Source organism: Sceloporus occidentalis, unplaced genomic scaffold (assembly GCF_023333645.1).
Source record: "Sceloporus occidentalis isolate IW3139 unplaced genomic scaffold, rSceOcc1.0.p SCAF_4, whole genome shotgun sequence".
NCBI lineage: Eukaryota > Metazoa > Chordata > Lepidosauria > Squamata > Phrynosomatidae > Sceloporus > Sceloporus occidentalis.
In genome coordinates this window covers 78,233,996-78,256,318 of record NW_028316984.1, presented here as the reverse complement: position 1 = coordinate 78,256,318, position 22,323 = coordinate 78,233,996, and the positions used below count along the sequence as shown (strand labels likewise).

General features: G+C 41.1%; 1 protein-coding gene across 1 annotated transcript; it reads left to right on the top strand.

Annotated features, from left to right (window-relative positions):
- Window positions 1–2,049: 2,049 nt before the first annotated feature.
- Window positions 2,050–21,436, top strand: LOC149314037 (olfactomedin-like). The gene is made up of 6 exons (XM_089523357.1): window positions 2,050–2,555; window positions 4,449–4,547; window positions 9,380–9,550; window positions 10,331–10,546; window positions 18,477–18,642; window positions 19,956–21,436. The coding sequence occupies exons 2-6, from the start codon at window positions 4,506–4,508 to the stop codon at window positions 20,993–20,995; spliced, it is 1,635 nt and encodes a 544-aa protein (XP_089379483.1). The 5' UTR covers window positions 2,050–2,555; window positions 4,449–4,505; the 3' UTR covers window positions 20,996–21,436.
- The last annotated feature ends 887 nt before the right edge of the window (window positions 21,437–22,323 follow it).

The following is a 22,323-nucleotide window of genomic DNA, read 5'->3' as shown; positions in this document are numbered from 1 at the left end:
TCATAGGTCTTAGTAACTTGTTCAAGACCACCCCACGCTGCACATGCTTCCTATTACAACTGGGCTATTGTTGCTGGGGAAATCTCCCCTGTCTCTCTCTGTCAGGGTTGTAGTGAAATTCAGAAGGATCAGGGAAGTCCAGGTGAGGGTGGAAGATTACATCTATCTTCTCATTAAAAAACAAAAGTCCTGGAACTTGGACACTGCAAACCATGGTTACCTTATCCCACTGCCAGAGAAACATGATACCATTATTACTACAAACACATCTGTAACAACTGCAGCATTTGAACAAGTGGAAGAGCTAAAACTCTGGGCTTACTGATGTGACTAAATGTCATTACTGGTCCATCTGGTGGGAACTGGTTCAGAGATGCATTTGTGGGAGCACAAGAGCGGGCCTTTGGAACTCCCTTCCCAGAGAAATTTGACTGACGCCCTCCTTACTTTCTTTTCGTGGACAAGCACTTTTCTAATCTGATAGACATTTGAAGAGAGATTATATAAAGCCTATTTTAGACACTGGATATTGCTAACTGTTGTGCTGGTATGTGTGTGTTCTAATGATATATGTTTTAATCTGGTTTTAGCTTTTTCAGAGTGTTAAATCATGTTTTAAAGTCCATAACTTGATTATTTTTAGCCATTTAATTTTTTGTTGTTGTTGTAAACCACTTTGTGTCACAATTTGCAGGAAAGGTAAAATAAATATAATAACTTTTCCATGTGCTTTTTGAGACTGTGCAGTGAGCTTTTAAGTAGCTGTTGAATTTTTGATAGCATGGTAGAGTGATTTGAGTTTTGGACTAGGTCTCTGGGAGACCAAGGTTCAAATACACTCAGCTGTGGAAACCCATGGTAGTAGTTGTACCACAGGTGGAAATCAACAGTTCAAATTAGCATTGCCTTTAATGGGAGATGTCTTTAAAGTAAATTGTTGTATGCCTTCAGAGTAAACTTCATTCAGCAATGCTCTCCAAATCTCAGTCCATTTCTATTTGTTTAGTTTTAATTAATCTCACTGAACTTTGCTGCTTCTGTGTAACCAAATCAACATGGAGATGGGAGTAGCATAAGAGTAGAGTAGAGAATATTGTGAATTAAGGGCCTGCATCATATATGCATTGGCAAGACATAACTCTATAAAAGTATGTTTTCCTCTTCTTGGCAATGTTTTCCTTAACAGATAAAAAAAAACCTTTTAGTACATTTCTAAATTGTGTTTCTTCCATTGTTGAAGCATGTTGCTTTTTGTAAAAAATACATATTGATAATGTAATGTCTACTTCAGTACTTATTCTATGGTCCAGCATCTCAATGAAATCCAAGGCTGCATCCACACTGGAGAAATAACCCGGTTTGGCACTGCTTTAACTGCCCTGGCTCAAGGTTATGGAATTCTGGGAGTTGGAGTTTGTTGTGGAGCCCAGAGTGGAGCAGTCCAAGTTAAATAGGCTTGTAATCATTACAGTAATGTGCCCTATCTTTCTCAACTGTACATGTATTAGATATATTTTGCATTCTCTACCCTCTAGAACAAGAGTGGACAAAGTGCAGCTGGTGGACACTGAGGATTCTCCAAAGCCCCCAGACCCTTCCATTTCTTTTTTTAAAATTAATTAAATAAACTACTCACAAATGCAACAGTTTACTTCCTCCAACACCTCAGATCCCCCAAATATTCCTTTAAAACCCCACAATAAAAAAAATGGCAGAAGTGAAGACACTATTGGTACACCTGAAATATGCTGATGTGGCTTGCTAAGAAGGCATGAAGGCGTGGGGAAATAAAAGTCCCCATCCTCTTCATAGTTGTGCACCCATCCCTAGAGCCCTGGTGGCACAGTGGTTAAATGCCTGTACTGCAGCCACTCACTCAAAACCCTAAGGTTGCGAGTTCAAGACCAGCAAAAGGGCTCAAGCTTGACTCAGGCTTGCATCCTTCTGAGGTCGCTAAAATGAGTACCCAGATTGTTGGGTGCAAATTAGCTTACAGTTGTAAACTGCTTAGACACTGCTTAGGCAGTATGAAGCAGTATATAAATGAAGCTTGTTTGTATATAAATGAAGCTTGTTTGTTAGCAAGCTAAAGCCTTCCAGATGTTTTTACCTCTCATAATTCCAGCTAACATAACTAGTACTTAAGCAGTATGGATAGTATTGTTCCAAACATCCAGAAGGCACTAATTTCCCCTAAGGTTAGTGTATCCTGTCAACACACATACACACACGATTAATGGCACCATGGATGAAGTCTGCACTAATTTCTGTCCTTTTCTCAGGAAATTCAAGGATTCCCAAACTAGGGATTGATGGAAAGAAACATAAGTGAAATGCCACCCAGTGTCGAAGTCCCTTCTGTGCCATAAGTTGGTTTGGCTACAGTCTCATACAGATGCAAAGCACCTACCTGTTATGCATTTAGAAGTGAGGAGCAAATCTCACAGGATCATCAGTCATTAACCAGCAGTGTATCTACACCAAACAGTTAGAGGACTCTGCTACCACACTTCTTCTGTAGCTTCATCCTAAGGAATCCTGGGATTTGGAGTTTGGTAAGGTACCTTGATTTTTCAAATGCCACCTCCCCCAAATATATAGCATCAATGCTATCTCAGTATCTCACTAAACTATAAATCCCCAGATTCAATAAATTGGAACAAGCACGATACTTGTATAGTGTGGATACATTCTATGTTGTTTTTTGTTAACTTCAGGTGGTCTCAAACAATGAAAGCATACTTCCCAATTCCACTTTGATTTCTAGAATATGTGGCTGTAACCAACAATATTGGTGGGGACTCTTCCCTTGATTCCACATACTGGACAACAACACCTGCCATACACATTGTCACTTATGCAGGCTGCTGTCACATTCTGTGACACTCAGTTTTGTGTCTCTTTTTCTGTGGATTCCTTTATCCCAACACATCACTAGTCACCAAAGGTAACAAAGCATAATTAAATATCTGGCTGCAGTAGTAGCTAGAGTTTTGGACTATGACTCTGGGAGACCAAGGTTTGAATTGCCACTAGGCCATGGAATCCCACTGGGTGACCTTGGGAAAGTCACACTCTCTCAACCTCAGACAAAGCCAGTGGGAAACCGGCTCAGAAAAAAATCTTGCCAAGAAACCCTTGTGATAGGTTTTCCTCAAGGTTTCCATAAGTCAACCAACTTGAAGGCTCCCTCTTACAGTCTTTCATCAAGAAGCATGTGTGTATATTTAAAATATGTATTAAATATGTATTAAACAGAAGATAGGCATAATTGTTAGTCTTATTTGCTTAACTATTCATCTTTATCAATCAAGTATCACACTGTGACCCAAACCCTCAGACAGGCTTGGTGGGGTAACAACCCCACTCTCCTTTCTGACTGAAATTAAGCAGACTAAAATTCTGACTCACATTTAATGGCTAACTCTGCTATCTTCTGCCTCTCCCTGTCCAGACTCTGTAACTCCCCCACTGCTCATCTCTAACTTGAACGACCTACCAAACTTCCAGCCAGTCACCAGTCATTTTCAGTATCCCATTCTCTCACCTCTATTCCACAGACCACTTACCTTGACATATCTGTGACATACAGCATCCATGAAAATATGTTAACTTTGTTGTTGTTGTTGTTGTTGTTGTTGTGTGCCTTCAAGTCATTTTTACTTATGGCAACCCTAAGGCAAATCTATCATGGCATTTTCTTGGCAAAATTTGTTCAGAGGGGTTTTGCTTTTGCCTTCCTCTGAGGCTAAGAGAACATAACTTGCCCAAGGGGTTTCCATGGCTGAGCAGGGATCTGAACCCTGGTCTGCAGAATCTAGTCCAACACTCAAAACACTGCACCACACTGGCTTATTTTCTTCAAAATAAACATGATGTTTCGTTGTTGTTAACTCATGGTGACCCCATGGATGAGACATCTCCAAAATTCCCTGTCCTTCACTGCTCTGGTCTTGCAAATTCATGCTCATGACCTGCTTAAACAGGATGACATTCATACAAATTCAGAACATCACAGTGGCATATGAGATTCTTGTGAACCAAAAAAGATATTGGTATCACCATTACAGGAGAAATAAAAGTCCCAGTTATTTCTGTTGCCACTCTAATGCTCCAAGTAAATCATTAAGGGGGGGAGGGCTTGTGATTCACATTTCTTATCTAAGGGTAAGGATGCAGTTTAAAAATAGAATAACCGTTAACATTTGATGTTCTTTTTGGGGGTGGAAGGGGGGGTTAAAAAGCTGAGAGAGATGTGAAATGATCCGTTATAGCCCACACAACTGTATATTTTCTTTCTTTATCTGATTAAACTTAATTTCTCATGGAGGAGGAGGAGGAGGAGGAGGGCATATACATAGGCAAGAAAGATGAAAGTTAATTACACTTTGTCCAATTCAAGTCTGAGAAATTCCAATTTGGATCACACTGTTCCTTCCTCCCATCAGCGTCCTCGCTATAAAGCTTCTACAGATTACTGTGGAAACACCATTCCACTGGTGAGGATGAAGGCAATTCTGCTACTACTGCTCTCGGTGGCTTCTCTTGTGAGTATCTGGTTCAAAGAGAGGTCTCAGTTTCTAGCCAGACCTGACTAAGGTACACCCCAACTAAATTGTAGAGGATGAGATGAATAATCTATTGATTTTAATCAAACTACCAGGAACCTGATGCAGATAATTCTTGTTCAAGAAACATCTGCTCTGGCATGGTACAAAGGGAGTAGTGACCTGGATATTAATAAATAAAGAAATAATAAAGAAATATAGGAGGACTATATATACTTGGATCTCTGTGTGTATGCACCAACAAGTTGCCTATCAACCTCATTAGTTTTACAGGGTTTTCTTAGGCAATGAATATTCAGAGGTGGTTTTGCCAGTTCCTTCCTCTGAAATATTGCCTCCAGCACCTGGTTTTTGCTGGTGATCTCTCATCCAAGTACTAACCAGGGCTGACCTTACATGGTTTCCAAGATCTGACAGGATATGGTACCCTTAGGATATCTGGGTCATATACTGGGTGCAACTAGATAAATGTATTGAAAGAATACAGAATGTAGTTTTCCTAAATAGATACTAAAGCTGAAGATGCACATTTCTTTTGGTGGGCCTCATGTATGGACGTGGGAAAAAATAGCTTTCTCAAGATCTAGTGAGTCCTGGATTTGGCTGAAAAAGTTTTTAAAAATGGCTTATGCACTTTCAATGTTAAGCAAATTTATTTTGACACTGTTCTTTGTTAATCTCAGAGCAGTTTGTAGTAATTAAGTCAGTAAAACTGATAAAATGATAAGAACACTTAAATAATTAAAGAGACTGAAATTACAAGCTGGAGGATAGATACCAAGTTTTTAAAATATTGTTTTAACATGTAAACGGAAGGATGCCATTGGTTTACTTATTCCAAAGGCTTCTAGAAAGGTAAGATAACAGAACAGCTTCCAGCTGAGAAGCCTTAAATATAAAACAATACAGTAAAAGAGAAAATTGGATTACATTTATATTTAATTCTTTGAGTTGTAAATATACTCCATTAAGTTTAGGGAATTTAGTATTACAGGCTTAGATGTCTACCATCCTCCTAGAATGTTTTCTGGAAATCATCTTTCTTACTTCCTCTAAAACATTATTTTTTTAAAAATGTGTATTTTTATTAAAACACATATTTTTTCATTGATATAAAACACACATACAGAGTTATAAAATAACAAATACTGCAATTGTTACAAATAAAACCAAAGCCAAAACATACAAATACTACTGGAGCCTGTTCAGAGGTGGGCGACCAAAATGGTGCATAGTCTGGAAACCACGCATTATAAGGAGAGACTTAGGGAGCTGGGTATGTTTAGCCTGGAGAAGAGAGGGTTAAGAAGTGATATTACAGCCCAGTTTACATATTTGAGGGGGTGTCATATTGAGGCTAGAGCAGCCTCTTCACATACGGTGGCAGCAGAAATTTAGGCAGAATATTAGATATGGTAAAGAAAGTCGTGGAATAAAAAGCAGAAGCCTTCCACAAGCATATCTAATTATTATTTTGAAGTCTCAATATTCAACTTTTCCCTTTTGTTATATGTACTGCATCTGTAAATTTGATTCTCCACACACACCTATCTTAGTCTCAGGAAGGGTGAATGCTCATTCCACAGATTCTTCACCTCTTACTAATATGATACATTTATACATGTTAGATGCTTTTGAAATGAATGTATAGTCTGTATATGAAATAATGCACTTGTTTATTGGCTCTGTACATATTTTTCTTGTTTATTGTCATGGCGCATTCTTCAGCCTAGATATTGTGGTGTGATTATTGTTGTTAATTGCCTCAAATTGACTCCTGGTAATCTTAGGAATAAGAGATATCTAAGTCACACTGTTGTCAACTGCTCTGCTCAGGTCTTGCAAACTCAGGGCTATGGTTTCATTGATTGAGTCTATCCACCTGTATTGCAGCCTTTCTTTTTTCCTACTGCCTTCTACCTTACCTAGGTTAATGTCTTTTGTAGTGAGTACTGTCTTCTCATGATATGTCCAAAGTACAGGCATTCTTGGTTTAGTTATCTTGACTTCTAGGGAAAGTTTAGGCTTCATTTGCTCTAAGACCGATTCATTTTATCTTTTTAGTAGTCCATGATATGCATAGAATTCTTTTCCAGCTCCAGATTTCAAATATTTTCTTCCAGTCAGATTTCTTCACTGTTCAATAGACATTAGAAATGTAATGTCTATAGTATAAACATTAGAAATGTAATGTCTATAGTATAATGATTCTGAAATGTAACAATTCTAATTTTTGTATTTAATGATGTATCTTTACAGTTGATGGTCTTACCTAATAATTCCTTCAATAGCTGTCTTTCCAAGTTTTAGACTTTTTCTGATTTCTTGACTATAGTTTATACTTTGATTAATGACTAAGGGGCTTGACAGACTGCCCCCAAAGGCTTCTTTTTGTGCCCCCAAAAGGGTGCCATAGCCATGGTGGAGCAGCTATACAGCACTCCTTCGGCGCTGCATCATATGGACACAGCACTTGGAGGAGCAGCATGATGCCCTGGTGGCTGAGTCGGGGCGTGCGTCATCTGGATGCGATGCCCCAACTCCACCCCCCGGCCGGCCTTTAAGGCCAGTCTGTACAGGACTTTAGTCAAAGTACAGAATTTTAAAACCTAATTCAATGCCTTTGCTACGTTTTACAAAATAACACTTGTTATTTTAAAGTTATATAAATAATCTGTGGTCATTACTTTTTTCTTCTAAATATTCAGCTGTAATTCTGCTTTTGCGCTTTCTTCCACAACTTTCATAAGTAGTTGTTACATACCTTAAATTGCTTCCTTCTCCTGTGTCTAATCCAGCTTTACATATGATACATCCTGCATACATGTTAAACAGACTGGATGATAAAAGGCAGCCTGGATGATAAAAGGCAGCCTTTCCTGACTTGCTTGTCAATGGGAAACCATGCTGGTTCTCCGTAGTCTGTCCTGACAATGACCTCTTGTCGTTTTGTATCTAATCAAATATTGGGGCACACCCATTTCTTTAAACTCAGTCCATAGTGGGGGGTAGTCTTGATTTACACAAGCAAAGGCTTTGCTATGATCTATAAAGCATGGGGTAATTTTCATCTGAACCTCCAGGTGCTGATAAATTATGGTTCCTCTCACACTTCACCACTGGTGCTCTCCATTGGTGCTCCAATATTCAACGTATGTTTATAATGTGATCCCTGATCCCTCTTCCTTTTCTGAACCCAGCTTGGATATCTGGCGTTTCCTGCTCCTCATCTGGTTAAAGTTTGAGTATCACTTAGCTTTCATGGTTGCTGCAATTCCTAGTGTCCCATGACCTTTATATAATCTGTTGGAATCTACTTTCTTCCTGAGTTCAAATCCTACTTTTTTCTGCTCTCATTGGTGCTGCTTGTATCCTACTTCATATTGTAAATATGAGTGGATATCACCCTCTGAAGACACATGCTAGCTGGATTCTTTCTCCCAAAATCTGAGAACTTTCATGGCAACTCAGTTTTACTTAAAAGTAATTTTTTCCAAACATTCCAAAAGATGCACTCCAGTCCTTATCATAATTTTTTGAATTAGAATAATAAGGCTGCCCCCCCCCAGTTGGAGTAACAGTCAACTGCCATTGGGAAAAGATGCACAGAGACAGGATGAAGAGCTCTAAAAGTCTCTACATCAAAGAGGGTGTCATTCAAAACATTTTGAGTCAAGGAGAATCAAGGCATATCAAATGATCAGAATGGTTTGTTACCCAAATTGCTAGGATACTGAGATGGCACCCAAAAATTAGTATATAAAAGAGAAATTTTAATAGCTCAAATCAATAGCAGCGAGAGGACTCCAGGTAACGTCAAAGAATCGGGATGCCAGCCTGTGCTTAATAGGTCCAAGAACTAGAACTCTCAGAGTGCAAAGTACAATTTTGTTTTATTGATTAACAGCAAAGGGGAAAAATCACCGTTCACACACACGTGCGCACACACTAATGAAATTAAAGGTAGTAGCTTGTAGCAATGTTCAGAGAAGGCAATGCTCCAGTCAGGGGATGAGGGAAGTGACAGTTGTTCAAAAAGGCTGCCTGAAAAGTGGGAGGTGGAGGGCAGTGGCTAGCCTGTGTTGTGGGTTCAATATGAAATCTGGCAGTATTTCTGCCCGAATTTAGACTGAGCCAACACATTAGTGCCAAGGCAGGGTTTTTATAGAGTCCTGAGGCAATTGGGTGGAATTTCCACCCAATGAGATTCCCACCTGGTTGATGGTTTTAACTTCAGAGTTACAAAAGGAATGTTTTTGGTTGATGGCAATGACATTGGTTTAATCAAGCAGGAATAAGATTAGGACAACCCCAGGGAGTTTGGGATAGGATGGGATATGGGAAAATAGCAGAAAGATTGGCTTAATGCTTTAGGCTGACAAACCTTTGTCCTATGACCTTCAAGAGGAAATGCACACAGCAGGGAGTGGGGAAGCAGCAAAATTCACAGCCATAAAATTACAGAGGTCCTTCCCACATGCCCTCGGGCATATGTGACCAGTCATCAGTAGTTCACTTAAAGGTCATCTGACTTTTCCAGGTTCATGATTTTTGGCCTCTCTGTAACTGCTGTTATAATAAAATATAATAAAATTTGTATCTTAAAATAATGCAGGGGTTTCAGAATAAGCAGGATGTGATAACAGGTTCCAGCTCTGAGGATATATGTCCTGATCTAGGCCAATAATTGGTAGCAGTACATTGATGACATTGATATTTGGATGCCAGAAATTATCCTGTATGGAAAGTAAGAATTGGCAGCAATACTTTTCAGAACATATTATCTTTCTGTTTTCTATCTGCTTCACTAGGTCATTGTTAATGGTGGTCATATTGGCAAAGCACTAGGAGTGAAGGATGCAAGTGGCCAATGTATTTGTACCATGCAGCTGACCGATGTCATCTTCCCTGCGGGAAAGGTGGAGAAGTTGGAGAGTGACTTTTTCAATTTGACTAACCGACTTCAGGACATTCTGAACGAGGTAAGATTTACCCAGATACAGCACTTTGGTTGTAGAGTCCAAAAGGAGAGTCCAAAAATACAGGCAATTATATACATTCACACCATGTGTGTATGTGTCCACACGCACGTACACACACCTCACAAGAATATACTGTTGAAAGGAAAATGCATTCTCTCCCTCCCCTCCCACCCCCAATTGTGAGAGTTGCAGCTAAGCAGTGGAAATATGGAGGCCAGAGAAAGATGGGAGATGATGTCACCATCACTGCTAATTTGAAAAAAGTCTGGTTCTTTGACCTTGTAAGCCCTGACTCCATTACAACACTCACTTCAGCTCATCAAGCCCCTGACAACTCAGCTATAGATCATCTGCCACTGGAACAGACTTGGTGACTCATGGAGTTAGCCAGTAGCCTTATATGGAAAGGGTACTTGAAATACTATATGCATTGGTCATCAGTGGCTGTCAATATAATCAGAAGGTAAAGCCTGCAACTGCTGTGATGTTTTTAATTGTTTGTATTATTTAATTGTTTTTTAAACCTGTATTTTGCATATTTATAGTAAGTTTAACTTGGACTGTTTTAGATTTGTAAGCTGCTGTGAGTCCCTGTACTGGGAGAAAAGCAGGATAATAATAATAATAATAATAATAATAATAATAATAATAGTCAACACTAAGATTCTCTCAGTGTTACACATAACACTTAAATGCTGCAGTACACAGAGCCACGATGATCGTTGCAACAATGAGAGAGAAACTTCAGTTGATCCAAACATTTGCCTTCTTGTCTTCTAGATTTATAATGACAAAAATAACTTGACTAATATTATATCCAACTTAACTGACATGACGAAACGCGTAAAATATGCCAAGACATTTGGCACCCACGTTGACCTGGACTTCCAGAAGATTATCAATGACCTTCATACAGTGGTGACAATAGCAAACACTATAAAAAAGAATGCAACCACTGAGACCACTAAGGACATGATAAGCAACTTGACTAAACAGGTAATGGGGTAGTAGTGATGCTGGTGGTGATGGCAGCAGGAATGGCTCATAAGGAGCGCTATCCATGGGGAAGGGGTGTATAATGACAAATATATGAAGGGTGTGTTCTACCTGGTTCCTCAGAAAAGGTCCTTAGGAACCATTGCCACCATCCTGGTTCCTCAGAAAAGGCTTTTTGTGGTCAAAAGAGGTTTCTTACAATTCCTCTCTTTTCTTTCCGAAGCAGTAAAAATTATCATGGAGATGGGATATTAAATGAGATATATTTATGGTAGAAGGAAATCTTAGCTGTTCTGTGGAGGTTTAACAGACTGGTTTTTCACCTTCTCCAAAAGCTGAAAAGTTATTTCAAAAACCAATGTTTTGCTTATTGACGCTGCCTGTATTTTGGAAAAAACAAAACACAAATACATACCTATAATCTTATGATTATATAATAATAATAATAATAAATGTTTTATTTGTATACCGCCCTTCCGTAGGATCAGGGCGGTTCACAACAGTTAAAATTACATAAAAATTCCAATATACAATATTAAAATTACAAAACAATACAAAAGAAAAAAACAACAACAAATGCCCCCGGGTTAGCCAACCATTGCCTGTGCGGCCTATTTTGGCAGGGGGGCCTATGAGGACTAATCGGGGAATGCGATGTTAAACAGGTGAGTCTTCAACTCCCGTTTAAATTGGGCCAGGGAGGTGACTGAGCGGAGCTCTATGGGCAGCGTATTCCAAAGGGCCGGGGCGGCGATGGAGAAAGACCTCCTAGAGGTGGAGGATAACCTCGCCCCGGGAACCCTAAGGAGTTGCTGCCCAGATGTTCTGAGGGTGCGAGGCGGAATGTATGGGGAGAGGCGGTCCTTCAGGTATCCTGGGCCCAAGCCATTTAGGACTTTATAGGTCATTACCAGCACCTTGTATTGCGCCCGGAAGCGAATGGGCAGCCAATGGAGGTTTTTTAAAACCGGTGTTATATGGCTGGCCCTGGACGTGCCAGTGACCAGCCTTGCGGCCATGTTCTGCACCAATTGAAGCTTCCGGGTTAGATACAAGGGCTGTCCCTTGTAGAGTCCATTGCAGAAATCCAATCTCGAGGTTACCAGGGCATCGAGGTTACCAGGGCACATATAAGGGCACATCTTAAGGCAGACCAGAAGACTGAGCTTGATGCAAATTGCATCCAACACATCTGGAAGGTCCCAGGTAAAGGGAAGATGTGATAGGGTATTGAGTAGAAGTAAGAGTAATTTTCAAAAGGTTGTTAGCAGTTTTTCAAATTGGAGGTGCAACAAAACATGAAGGGAACATGCCACAGTAAGGGAATGATGGCACCAAGGTACACAGATGAAAGGCTGTGTCCAAATAGGAAAAAAAAAGTAATTGAATTCTGAGGAGATTACTACACACAGTTTTTAAACCACAACTAGATCGGGGGGGGGGAGGGGGCAGCTTTGGCAATACTGATTGCACCATGGCATTTCCAATCCATAGCTGCTATGTCACCAAAGCATGGTGAGGGGGTCCCTTTTCATTGATGGGGGAAACCCATCAGTGAAATTGCAATTGCACTAGTTCCCAGGTGCGACATGTCGCTGTCAAGGCAACCGTGAGATTGCTAGTCACGTAGTGTCAGTATCCGCTCACCCCCCCCCCCCCATGTCTTTTCTTTTCTTTTTTAAAAAAACACCTTAAATCATATTGGCAGAACTCTGGAATTGTATGAAAAAATGAAAATAAGAATGAAAATTTAAAAATACTGAAAGGTATGCTGGGTAGGGCACAGGGCAGAGAGGTGGGGTTAAGACAGAGGTGTTTATCACACTAGTGATATCCGACAGGAAAATGAGATTTAAACAAGAGTTAAATTAAATTTGAATTTAAACAGAATCTGCAAATTTGTTTATCACACCGAATTGCTGCTAAATGACGTGAAGTTAAACCGAAGTTACAGTGGAAAAATGCCACCTTTTTACTTTTGGAATTTCCCGAAAGTAAAAAGCTGCTGTTTTTCTCTGGTTTAACTTCGGTTTAACTTCATGTGATTTCATGTTAACAGCGATGTCGTGTGATAAACTTTGGACATTTCTGGGTTTTCTCTCATTTAACTCTCATTTAAATCCTGTTTTCCCACAGGATCTCACTAGTGTGATACTCCAGAGAGTGGGGAAAAGCATGATGGTAGCAGCAGCTCCAGTTGGGCGATTGCAAAGACACATGATAATGGCTGCTCTGATACTAGTATTTTTCCATTTTTAAAGAACTGACATGATTGCTGTGAGAGCAGGGCTTATGTGGTTATGTCCTGACCCAATGTGTTTGGCTAAGATAGTGGCACTGAGTATAGAGGACTGAGTTTCAGTTATATTGCATCTTTAGGTCACTCCTCTTTCTCTCCTCTTGTCAGGCTTTCTTTCCTCTCTCAATACATTATAAATGTTCTCTACCCCCCTCCCCACTATTCCCAAGGGGCCTATATTTGTATGTACGTATGTGTCTTCAAGTCTTGTGTCAACTTATGGTGACCCTATTAATTTCAGAAGGTTTTCTTAGGCAAGGAACACTCAGAGGTGGTTTTGCCAGTTCCTTTCTCTGAAATATAGCCTGCAGCACCTGGTATTCATTGATAGTCTCCTATCCAAGTACTAACCAGGACTGATCCTTGTTACTCTCCAAGATCAGACAGGATTTTATGCCTTTAGGATATTTAAGCTGGGTTGGTCTATATTTAAGAGTAGCCAATTCAAGCAATAAAAGAGGGTTCAAGAGGCAAGGGAAATAAACCCGACCTCAGATTTACATTGTTCTCCAATGACACAGAGTTTATCAGGAAAAAAAAAAAAAAAAGAATTATTCTCATTGCACACTGCTCAGGACAGAGGCATAGTCTACATACCAAGACATTTGATCTCTCAGTTCTTAACAGAGATTTAGAGAAATAGGGACTACTGATCTGATTGAGAGCAGCTATGAGATGAGGGTATTTAATTCCTTGTGTGTTTTTTCCAACCTGAATCATTTCCCCTCAGTTGCTGTTTGCTAAGCCAGACAGTGAGGAGACATACAGGTGTCAATGTCATATTTATCTGACTAAAATAGCACATACACAACGATCACAGCTGCATTTGTTAAAACATAAACTGCCAGAGAGCCAGTGTAGTATAGTAGTGATTGGTTTCTGGGAGAACAGGGTTCAAATCCCTGCTCAACAATAGAAACTCACTGGGCAAGTTGCACTATCTTAAACTTAGAGGAAGGCAATGGAAAACCTTCTCTGCGTAAATGTTGCCTTAGGATAGGGTCACTATAAATATATATTAGATTTTTCACTGCTCTCACAGGGTAGAATTCATGACAATCGGCCCCAGGTATGAATACTCTAGTCTTAGGGCAGATGACTAAGGAGCAGTTGTACTGGAAATGAGAACTTTGCATGCGTGAAACAATATGATAGAGTGCATGTTCTCTCTATGCATGTTTGTGGTAATTTCATCTAGCATGTAGATTTTCTTCTTTCTACCTGCCTCAAGAAGGCGAACCTGTGTACAGTATATGAATTATGCACAAGATTGTAAGTAAACATCTTTTTATTCCTTTTTGGAAATTGGTCTTTCTGTTCCAAGCCTCTACCTCAACATGATTTAAAACACTGCTGAAAAGAGGATTTTGTTCTTTTTTTGCTTTTTTGGTGCTTTGGTTTTCCACTCTTGCAGTTTTTCACCCTCTCCCACCACCCTTTTTAAAAGCATGTGTTAGCTAGATTTCCCCCCCCCCCCTTGTTTTGGGCTTCTGAGTTCTTTTTACTTTTTTGAATTGCTATCCAAGCAAAAATGTCGTCAGCAAATGAACGTAGCATGGATAGAGTTCAACTATAGCTCACAAATTATAATTATACTCAGTGGAGGCACAGACTGGAAACTTATTTTAAGGCACAAGGTGTCTTTGACTGTATAAAGAAAGAAATGCCAACATCAGATAGGGATGCCATATCCTGCCTGTAGGCAATCCCGCTTTGGGCGGTGCCGTCCCGGTCCCGGTCTGGTTTGGCGCCAAGACCAGGACGGCACCACCCGCGGTCATCTCCGCCCCCACGTGCGCCGCGGGGTCCTCTAAGGCCTCGCTGAGGCTTGGGAGCGCTCTCCGCGGTCAGAGCTTCGGCCGCGGAGATGCTCCCTCCCAGGCCCCAGTGAGGCCTTGGAGGTGGCTCTGCAATCACGGGGTCCTCCAAGGCCTCCGTGAGGCCGGGGAGGAGGAGGAGGCCACTTGGCACCGCGGCGATCGCCGCGATCGCCGCGATGCCAAGCGGCCCCCGCGCCCCTTCCCGGCCTGGGAGCAGGCCGAGACTTTCTCCCAAGGCGGGAGGAGGAGGAGGCCACTTGGCACCGCGGCAATCGCCGCAATGCCAAGCGGCCCCCACGCCCTTCCCGGCCTGGTAGCAGGCCGAGGCTTTCTCCAAAGCCAGGAGGAGGAGGAGGAGGACAAGGTTTGAAAATGTAGGACCTTTTTTTTTAATTTCCTGGCCAGGAAATTAAAAAAAAAAGTCCTACATTTTCAAACCTTGTCCTACATTTGTCCCAGTTTGGAGGTCCTCAGGTATGGCAACCCTAACATCAGAAAATAAGATATTGCAGTTAAATATGATGCTCTAGCTTAACATACAATCCTGGATTCTTTAAATGATGCTCAACTTGTCTATGCTAATGGTTGCACCACTGCACAGAAAATGCTTTGTAAGATCTGACAAAATTTTGGGCTGACATCTACTAAAACTTGGTATGTAGAGAGATCTTGTAGCACCTTTGAGACTAACTGAAAGAAAGAAATTGGCAGCATGTGCTTTCATAGACTTCAGCATACTTCATCTGAGGAAGTATACTAAAGTCTATGGCGGGTTACAAACCACCACTAGGGACGTCCTGAGGACGTCCCATTTTAAAAAAGGGGCGTCTCTTCTAGACTCCCCTTGCCCTATCACGGACTCAGTCCGTGACAAATGGCGGCGGCCGTTCCACATGGCCACCGCCATTTTTACGTCTTGGACGCATAGCGTCCAGACGTGTCGCGGCGGTTATGACGTCGCGAGTGCGCCATGGGCGCCTCACGGCGTCATAACAGCACCACAGGAAGAAGCTCCATTTTGGAGCTTCTTTTTTGCTCCACGTGGGAGTTGCGCGGTTTGGACGCTGCGACTCCCTCGTGCAGGAAAAAGCGGCAGCGGCAGATCGCTGCAAAGCGGCGGTTTGTAACCCGTGCGCGAAAGCTCATGCTGCCAATTTCTTTCAGTTAGTCTCAAAAGTGCTACAAGAACTTGCTACATACTGGTTCTACAGACTAACATGGCTATATCTTTCAAATCTACTAAAACTTTGTGATAATTAGACAGCTGATGAGCCTCAGACATTCATGCAAAGCAAGACCGAATCACACATTGCCAAACTAATCACAATTTGTGAGGAAAAGATTTTGTTTGATCTTCAGCTAACTAATAAACATAAAATTTGTTTCTTTATGGGAAGGTTGAGTTCACAATTTGATGCTTTTACATCTCTATTGGGTGGCTAGAAGGAATTTATTCTGATGATGCTTTGTCCAGATTGAGGGAGGAATGAGTAGACCAAAAAGCTTAAGTTTTTTTCCCTTGCAAAGATGCAAATGGATCAAATTACTATTTGGTGGAAAGATCCTCCCAAGAACCAATCAGAACCTCACTGTTATAATTTTGATAGGAAGAGTCACATGACAAAGAACTGTGTACTTTCCTTTAAAAGGTTTTCAGCGAATGGTAGCTCTCTTCCTGCTACACATTTTGGGAAACAAAGGCAGCATGCCCAGACTGACTCCAGCAACAAGTCTAACAGCCCACAAAGAGGAAGTAATGTTCTTTTAAGAGGCAAAGTTTTGGCAATTGATGGCTATAAAAAAAACTCTACTAGGAATTTGTAGCTCCTTCAATAGCAATAGCAAGTATGTGAAGTCGAAGGCTTTCATGGCCGGCATTCATAGTTTTTTGTGGGTTTTTCAGGCTATGTGGCTATGTTCTAGCAGAGTTTCTTTCTAACGTTTTGCCAGCATCTGTGGCTGGCATCTTCAGAGTGCATTTCTATACCACTTATTGATGTACCAGTGTAATTCTGTGGTCAATGTCTGGCAGATAGTGACCAGAGAGTTGCACTTGAGGACCTAGATTCCTAGAGAGGCTTTTTCTCAGGTGAAAGCATAGTGCTTTTGTTATTTGTGATTTTTCCACATTCACGGGGGTCCTGTGTCCCTAACCCCAGAGAATATAGAGTGATGAGTGTACTGTATACATGAACCAAAGATGGATATTTACCCTTCATTCTGACTTATGCTGATGGCTTGATTATAGCTAAAAGAGATATAGGCAGGATACAGACTGTCCAAAAAGGGCGGTTTCCCGCCGCCCTGGTTCGCTCCATGAGGGAGCCGCAGTGGACAAACCGCACAGCTCCGTCGCGGAACAAAAAGAACCCGCAAAAAGCGGGTTCTTCTAGTGGCACCTTTGTGACGCCTCAATGCACCAATGGCGCACTTGCGGCGTCACAAAGGCACAGAGACGTGTGGACGCTAAGCATCCGTCATGTCAAAATGGCGGCTGCTGTGTGTATTGTTTTTATTGTTTTTAGCTGTTTTTAATTGAATTTTAATGTTAACACTTTTTGCTGTTATTTAGTCTGTAACCCTGCTTTGATCCACCGGGAGAAGCGAGGAAACATAAATAAATTTATTATTATTATTATTATTATTATTATTATTATAGGGTGCCGCCATTTTGACCCCCGTCACATGCTAGGGGTGAGGCCAATATGGACGGTGCATCTTCAGCCCACCCCTAGCACGTGATGGGGGCGCTGCAAAGGCCCGTGTAAATCAGGCCATAGATTACACACAAATTGTACATCATCTGAATAAAGAAATTGAACTGGAGGAATTAGGAAGTGCTACACACTATTTAGCCATACAGGTTCAGAAAGAACAAGATGGATCTTAGGAGTTTATCACACAGGAGGGAAATGTCCATGTCCCATGAATAAATGGGTATTAAATCTGCAAATACTCTGCAAGAGCAGGATTGTTCTCAGACAACATCATACAAATTTGCCATTATCTTGGCATGAGCCTTAGAATAAAGCAGCACGATTTGGCCACTTTATTCACGAACTAACACTGGGATAATGGCGATGTTGCATGACGTTGTCTGAGAACAATACCACTTTTGCGGGATTTTAATGGGATTTAATCCCCATTTATTCACGGGGTGTGGGTGCTTTCCTCCTGTATGATAAACTCCTTAGTAGAAAAGAACAGGATTATTCTTTTCTAGTAAGTCAGAAGCAGAACATTGCTGAACTCTTAGAGACTTTAGGACTTCAAGATGCATATACTGTAATAGTAGTGCCCATGGTGATAGATTTTCTTTAAAATAATGAAGAAAGTGATACTCTATCAAATAACAATTTGTGCAGAACATTAATAGGAAATCTTCTATAATTAGCTACCAACACCAGATATGATATTGCTGCTGCTGTAGGAATTCTGAGCAGAAAATTCAGTGCCCCTACCAAGAAGGATTAGATTGCAGTAAAAAGAGTAGTAATGAAAAGGATAAAAAAAAACACCTCTCAGCCAGCAGTAACCGCAGCCTTATTATTCTGTATGTGACAAAATTCTTGTTTTCTTCCATACATAAGGCTTCATCTATGTCATGACATTTGTCTTTGCTTTCCTTCCCCCTGTATCTTTCAACATGACCTTCCCACAAATCTGCCAGTGGGAGATGGTTGGGGGAGCTGGAAGGGGAAGGAGAAAACTCTTCTTCTACTGGAAAATCTATTCTGTTGTTGAAAACATAGTTATATTAATCCAATTCATTGGGGTGGGGGGGAAGCTAACCATTATACTCATGTTTCAGATTGTTGATATCCAAACTGTAGTAGCAACAATGGAATCACATGACAAGAACAATATACTAGCAGTACAACGTGAGCTCATTGCTCTCCGGGAAAAATTACAAGAATGTGAGGAAGCAATTGCCAAAGGTGCTGGTGCTCCCAATGTGACGAGGACACTACCAATTGGTGAGTATCATTGGACGTATTATTATTCTTGGCTAAAAATCCAGCTCATATAATAAACAACCTTTCCTTAGAGAACATGATTCTGCTTTTTAACATCTGCTGAGGCCTTGTTCTTCACCCCTTTATATAAAGCAATATCAACCGGGACTTAGGAGCAGAATTTTCTTCATATGGTGACCCTCTTTAAAAAGAGGCCCTTCCTAAAAAGGCCCAATTATGTCTGGTGTGAGAATTATTTAGCTGTATATTATGTGCAAGGATTCCTTTTTAAGGGAAATGTTTGGCCTTTCCTCAGCTTTCAGTACATATTTAATCAATACTGATAAGATTTGTTTTAAAACTCCAGACTATAAATAGAGAGAAATATTCATGTATATTCAGAACTGCTTTGGAATTTCTGTAAAGACATTAAAAAAAAAAACCTCTTGGAGGCCTAGAGGGGTTCTTTCTTGCCATGGGAGGGGTGGGGTAAGCTGGTTGGTGCCTGGTCAGGCTGATGAGAACCCCAGTGGGCCTTGCCTTCCCTGTCCAGATGAATGGAAAGTCACCGTTTCTCAGTGGAGAAGTGAGGGGCAATTTCTCCCCACCTTGCCAAGTCTCAGAGCTGATCTACTAGGCAGGAACCACCTGAGGCCTCCCCTTGCCTTCCTCTCCCCACTGGTTTGGGTGTGAGCAGAGCTACTGGGAAGGAAGAGGCTATGGGCTTCTTTTCACCCCAAGGCTCAAGATCCCCCAAGGGACACAAATTCCCACTGACAGGGGGCAAGGAAAATGTCTTTGGTCAGCAACGCACCTCTTTCCTTGCATGTCATGAAGCGGGCAGGCATTGAACCCATCCGGCAAACAAACCATCACACCCAGACAAAATCCCACAACATGATGACTCCATTCTGCGGTGCTCACTGCCATGAGTCTAAGAGGAGCAGCTTCCCCTGAGGGTTTTGGGAAGCCAGGCATAGAACAAGAAGAAGCCCTGGAGGCAAAGGAGAGGTTTCCGAATGCTCAAGAAAGTGTCCCATCCTATGCTGATGGGAATAAACCCACTCAAAAAGCCAAGGGATAACTTGTCGCCTCTCTCAGGGAACTTTCAGGAGTAGCATGGTCAGCCCAGGAAGGACTAACATTCCCCTAGAAAACCCAGACCCTTTTCAAACTGCCCTCACAGGATGACAGCTATCAGTCTTCCTCATAATTTCCTTTGTGTATATTTTAGAACTGAGCTGTTGGTTTAAAATGCAATAAAATTTCTTCTTCTTCTTCTTCTTCTTCTTCTTCTTCTTCTTCTTCTTCTTCTTCTTCTTCTTTTTCTATAGGGAAATGCAACCATGATGGATTACTGAAGGTCAGTGATCCAGTTCTGGTAAAGCTCAACTGGAAAGGTTCTGATTTCAAAGCGGGATCCTGGGGGAAAGATTTTGCCATTGGGACCAAATCACCAGATCATTACTGGGTTTTCCCACTCAACAAAGATGAACGTACTCTGGAGAATTATCGTCTGTACTCTTCGTATAAGAAATTATTACTTTATTCTCCTGTCCGGGAGTATAGCCTTAACATTAGTAATGATCCAAAGTGTCCAGATTGTGGACAAGGGGCTGGGGTGGTTTTTTTCAATGGTTCCTTTTATTACAACTGTTTTGATAGCAGGGCTTTGTGCAAGGCTGATCCATTTAGCATGCGGATTTCACGTGCAAATATAGAAGACCAGGACCCTGCTTCTTTCAATAACTGGTTTTCCTATAAGGGAGTGAAATATCAGGACATAGACTTGGCTGGAGATGAAAAGGGGCTGTGGATGGTTCATGGCTCCACACTATCCAATGGGAAATTGGTAATTAGGAAAGTACACCCTGACACCTTGACAGTCGGGACACCTTGGACAACTTCGCAGAGTAAAGATATGGCCAGTAATAGCTTTATGATCTGTGGTGTCTTGTATGCCACCAAGAGAAAGAATTCAACTCACGAGGAGATATATTTCATGTATGACACCAACACATCTCAGGAACGCAACATCAAAATCTTTATGGAGAAGCCTCTTCCTACAGTGCAGAGTTTGAATTATAATCCCAATGACCAGAGGCTTTACATGTACAATGATGGCTATTTAGTTTATTACAATCTCACATTCATGACCCGCACACCAAAGAAGATAGGAGATGTTCCTGCTACTGAGCAACATCAGGCTTTAGATGCTGAAGGACAGAAAAGTCTGGTAAAAAGGGAATCACAGGCTATTGCAAGGAAGGATCAGCCAAATTCAGACAGTAACCAACAGCAAGAACCTATTTCGGTTACTGTTGTAAGACGAGAAACCATGAGAGAAGGGGGGCATATTGTTGCTAGTCAGTGAGACTCAGGTGTTTTATGAGGGAAGATAGAACAGTGAGCAATAATGATGACATAACTGTTAATGGAACTGAAAAATCCTCTGGCCAAAATTCAGTAGGTAGGATTGTGCTAAGGGAGGAACGTTTCCCTGTCATCTCCCATTTACCCCAAAACTGTCTCCAGAAGGTTGAGAATCCTGCCAGTGCTTGTTTTTGAGCAATGTGGGGATGGGAAAGGATGGATATTCCATCACACTGATGATTATGGTAAAATAACACTGGATACAAGTCTTTGTAAATAATATTTTTTTTCTAAGTAGATATCCTGAAAAGGAAGGGTGTTGACCTTCTCTAATATGAACATAGTTAACTGTAAAAAATAAATGCAGCACTTTGTACATGCATATTTATGGATATCTCTCTATAGCACTCTTAGGTTCACTATGAGTATGCTTCAGATATTGAGTCCAATACAACAACAACAGTTAAGAATCTCCACAATAAAATGATTTTTGCATTCCCTTCTGGTTTATTCTCTTGCACAAGCCATCCAGAAAATTATTGCAAATAAAAATTTGAAGGGGTTGAGAGCTACTTATTCTTGTTTGGAAATTCTTCACACAGACAGGTTTATGTCATTTTCACAAGGGGCTTAGTCTCTGGATGCATCTACACTGCAGAATTAATGCAGTTTGACACCACTTTAACTGCCATGGCTCAATGCTATGGATTTCTGGGATTTGTACTTTTGTGAGATATTTCGCTTTCCCTGCCAGAAAGCCCTAGTGCCAAAACAAACTACAGATCCCTGGATTCCATAGCATTGAGTCATGGTCATTAAAGTGGTATCAAACTGCATTAATCATGCAGTGTGGCAGCAAGCTAAGGACTTCTCTTTTTTATTCTATTAGGTAATGATGTAAAATATAGCATGTTTAAACAGAAACTTTCTGTAAAAAGTAAGAGCTGCTATCATAGCTGAGGATTTTTAAATCATACTATCAGTTCAACACACCTATCCCTAGCTTTTCCTGTACTTTGTCACAACAATTTACCTTGGTGTGTGTTTCCATATCCATTTAAAAAGAGAGAGAGAGATTGCAAGCTCATACTCATAGTTCCTTTGATGAGGATGTAGGACATGAAACAGTCCTGTTGACAAAACCCCTAAATCTTCTTCAGCATGGACACACAGATGAGTGTTTCACAGGATTTGGTGCCTTTACTGAGCCTTGGTGATTTTTTTCCACTCCTCGTCCCCTCCGCTAGCTGCCAAGCGTGGGCGTGCAAGGAATGTGCCTCCCAAACCAGTACACAATAGCAATGGTAGAAGAGCCCTTCCTTAGCAGGG

Coding starts and splice junctions, on each gene's coding strand:
- LOC149314037 (XM_089523357.1), top strand. CDS start 4,506: ATGAAGGCAATTCTGCTACTACTGCTCTCGGTGGCTTCTCTT. Junction 9,551..10,330: donor TTCAGGACATTCTGAACGAG/GTAAGATTTACC, acceptor CTTGTCTTCTAG/ATTTATAATGACAAAAATAA. Junction 10,547..18,476: donor TAAGCAACTTGACTAAACAG/GTAATGGGGTAG, acceptor CTCATGTTTCAG/ATTGTTGATATCCAAACTGT.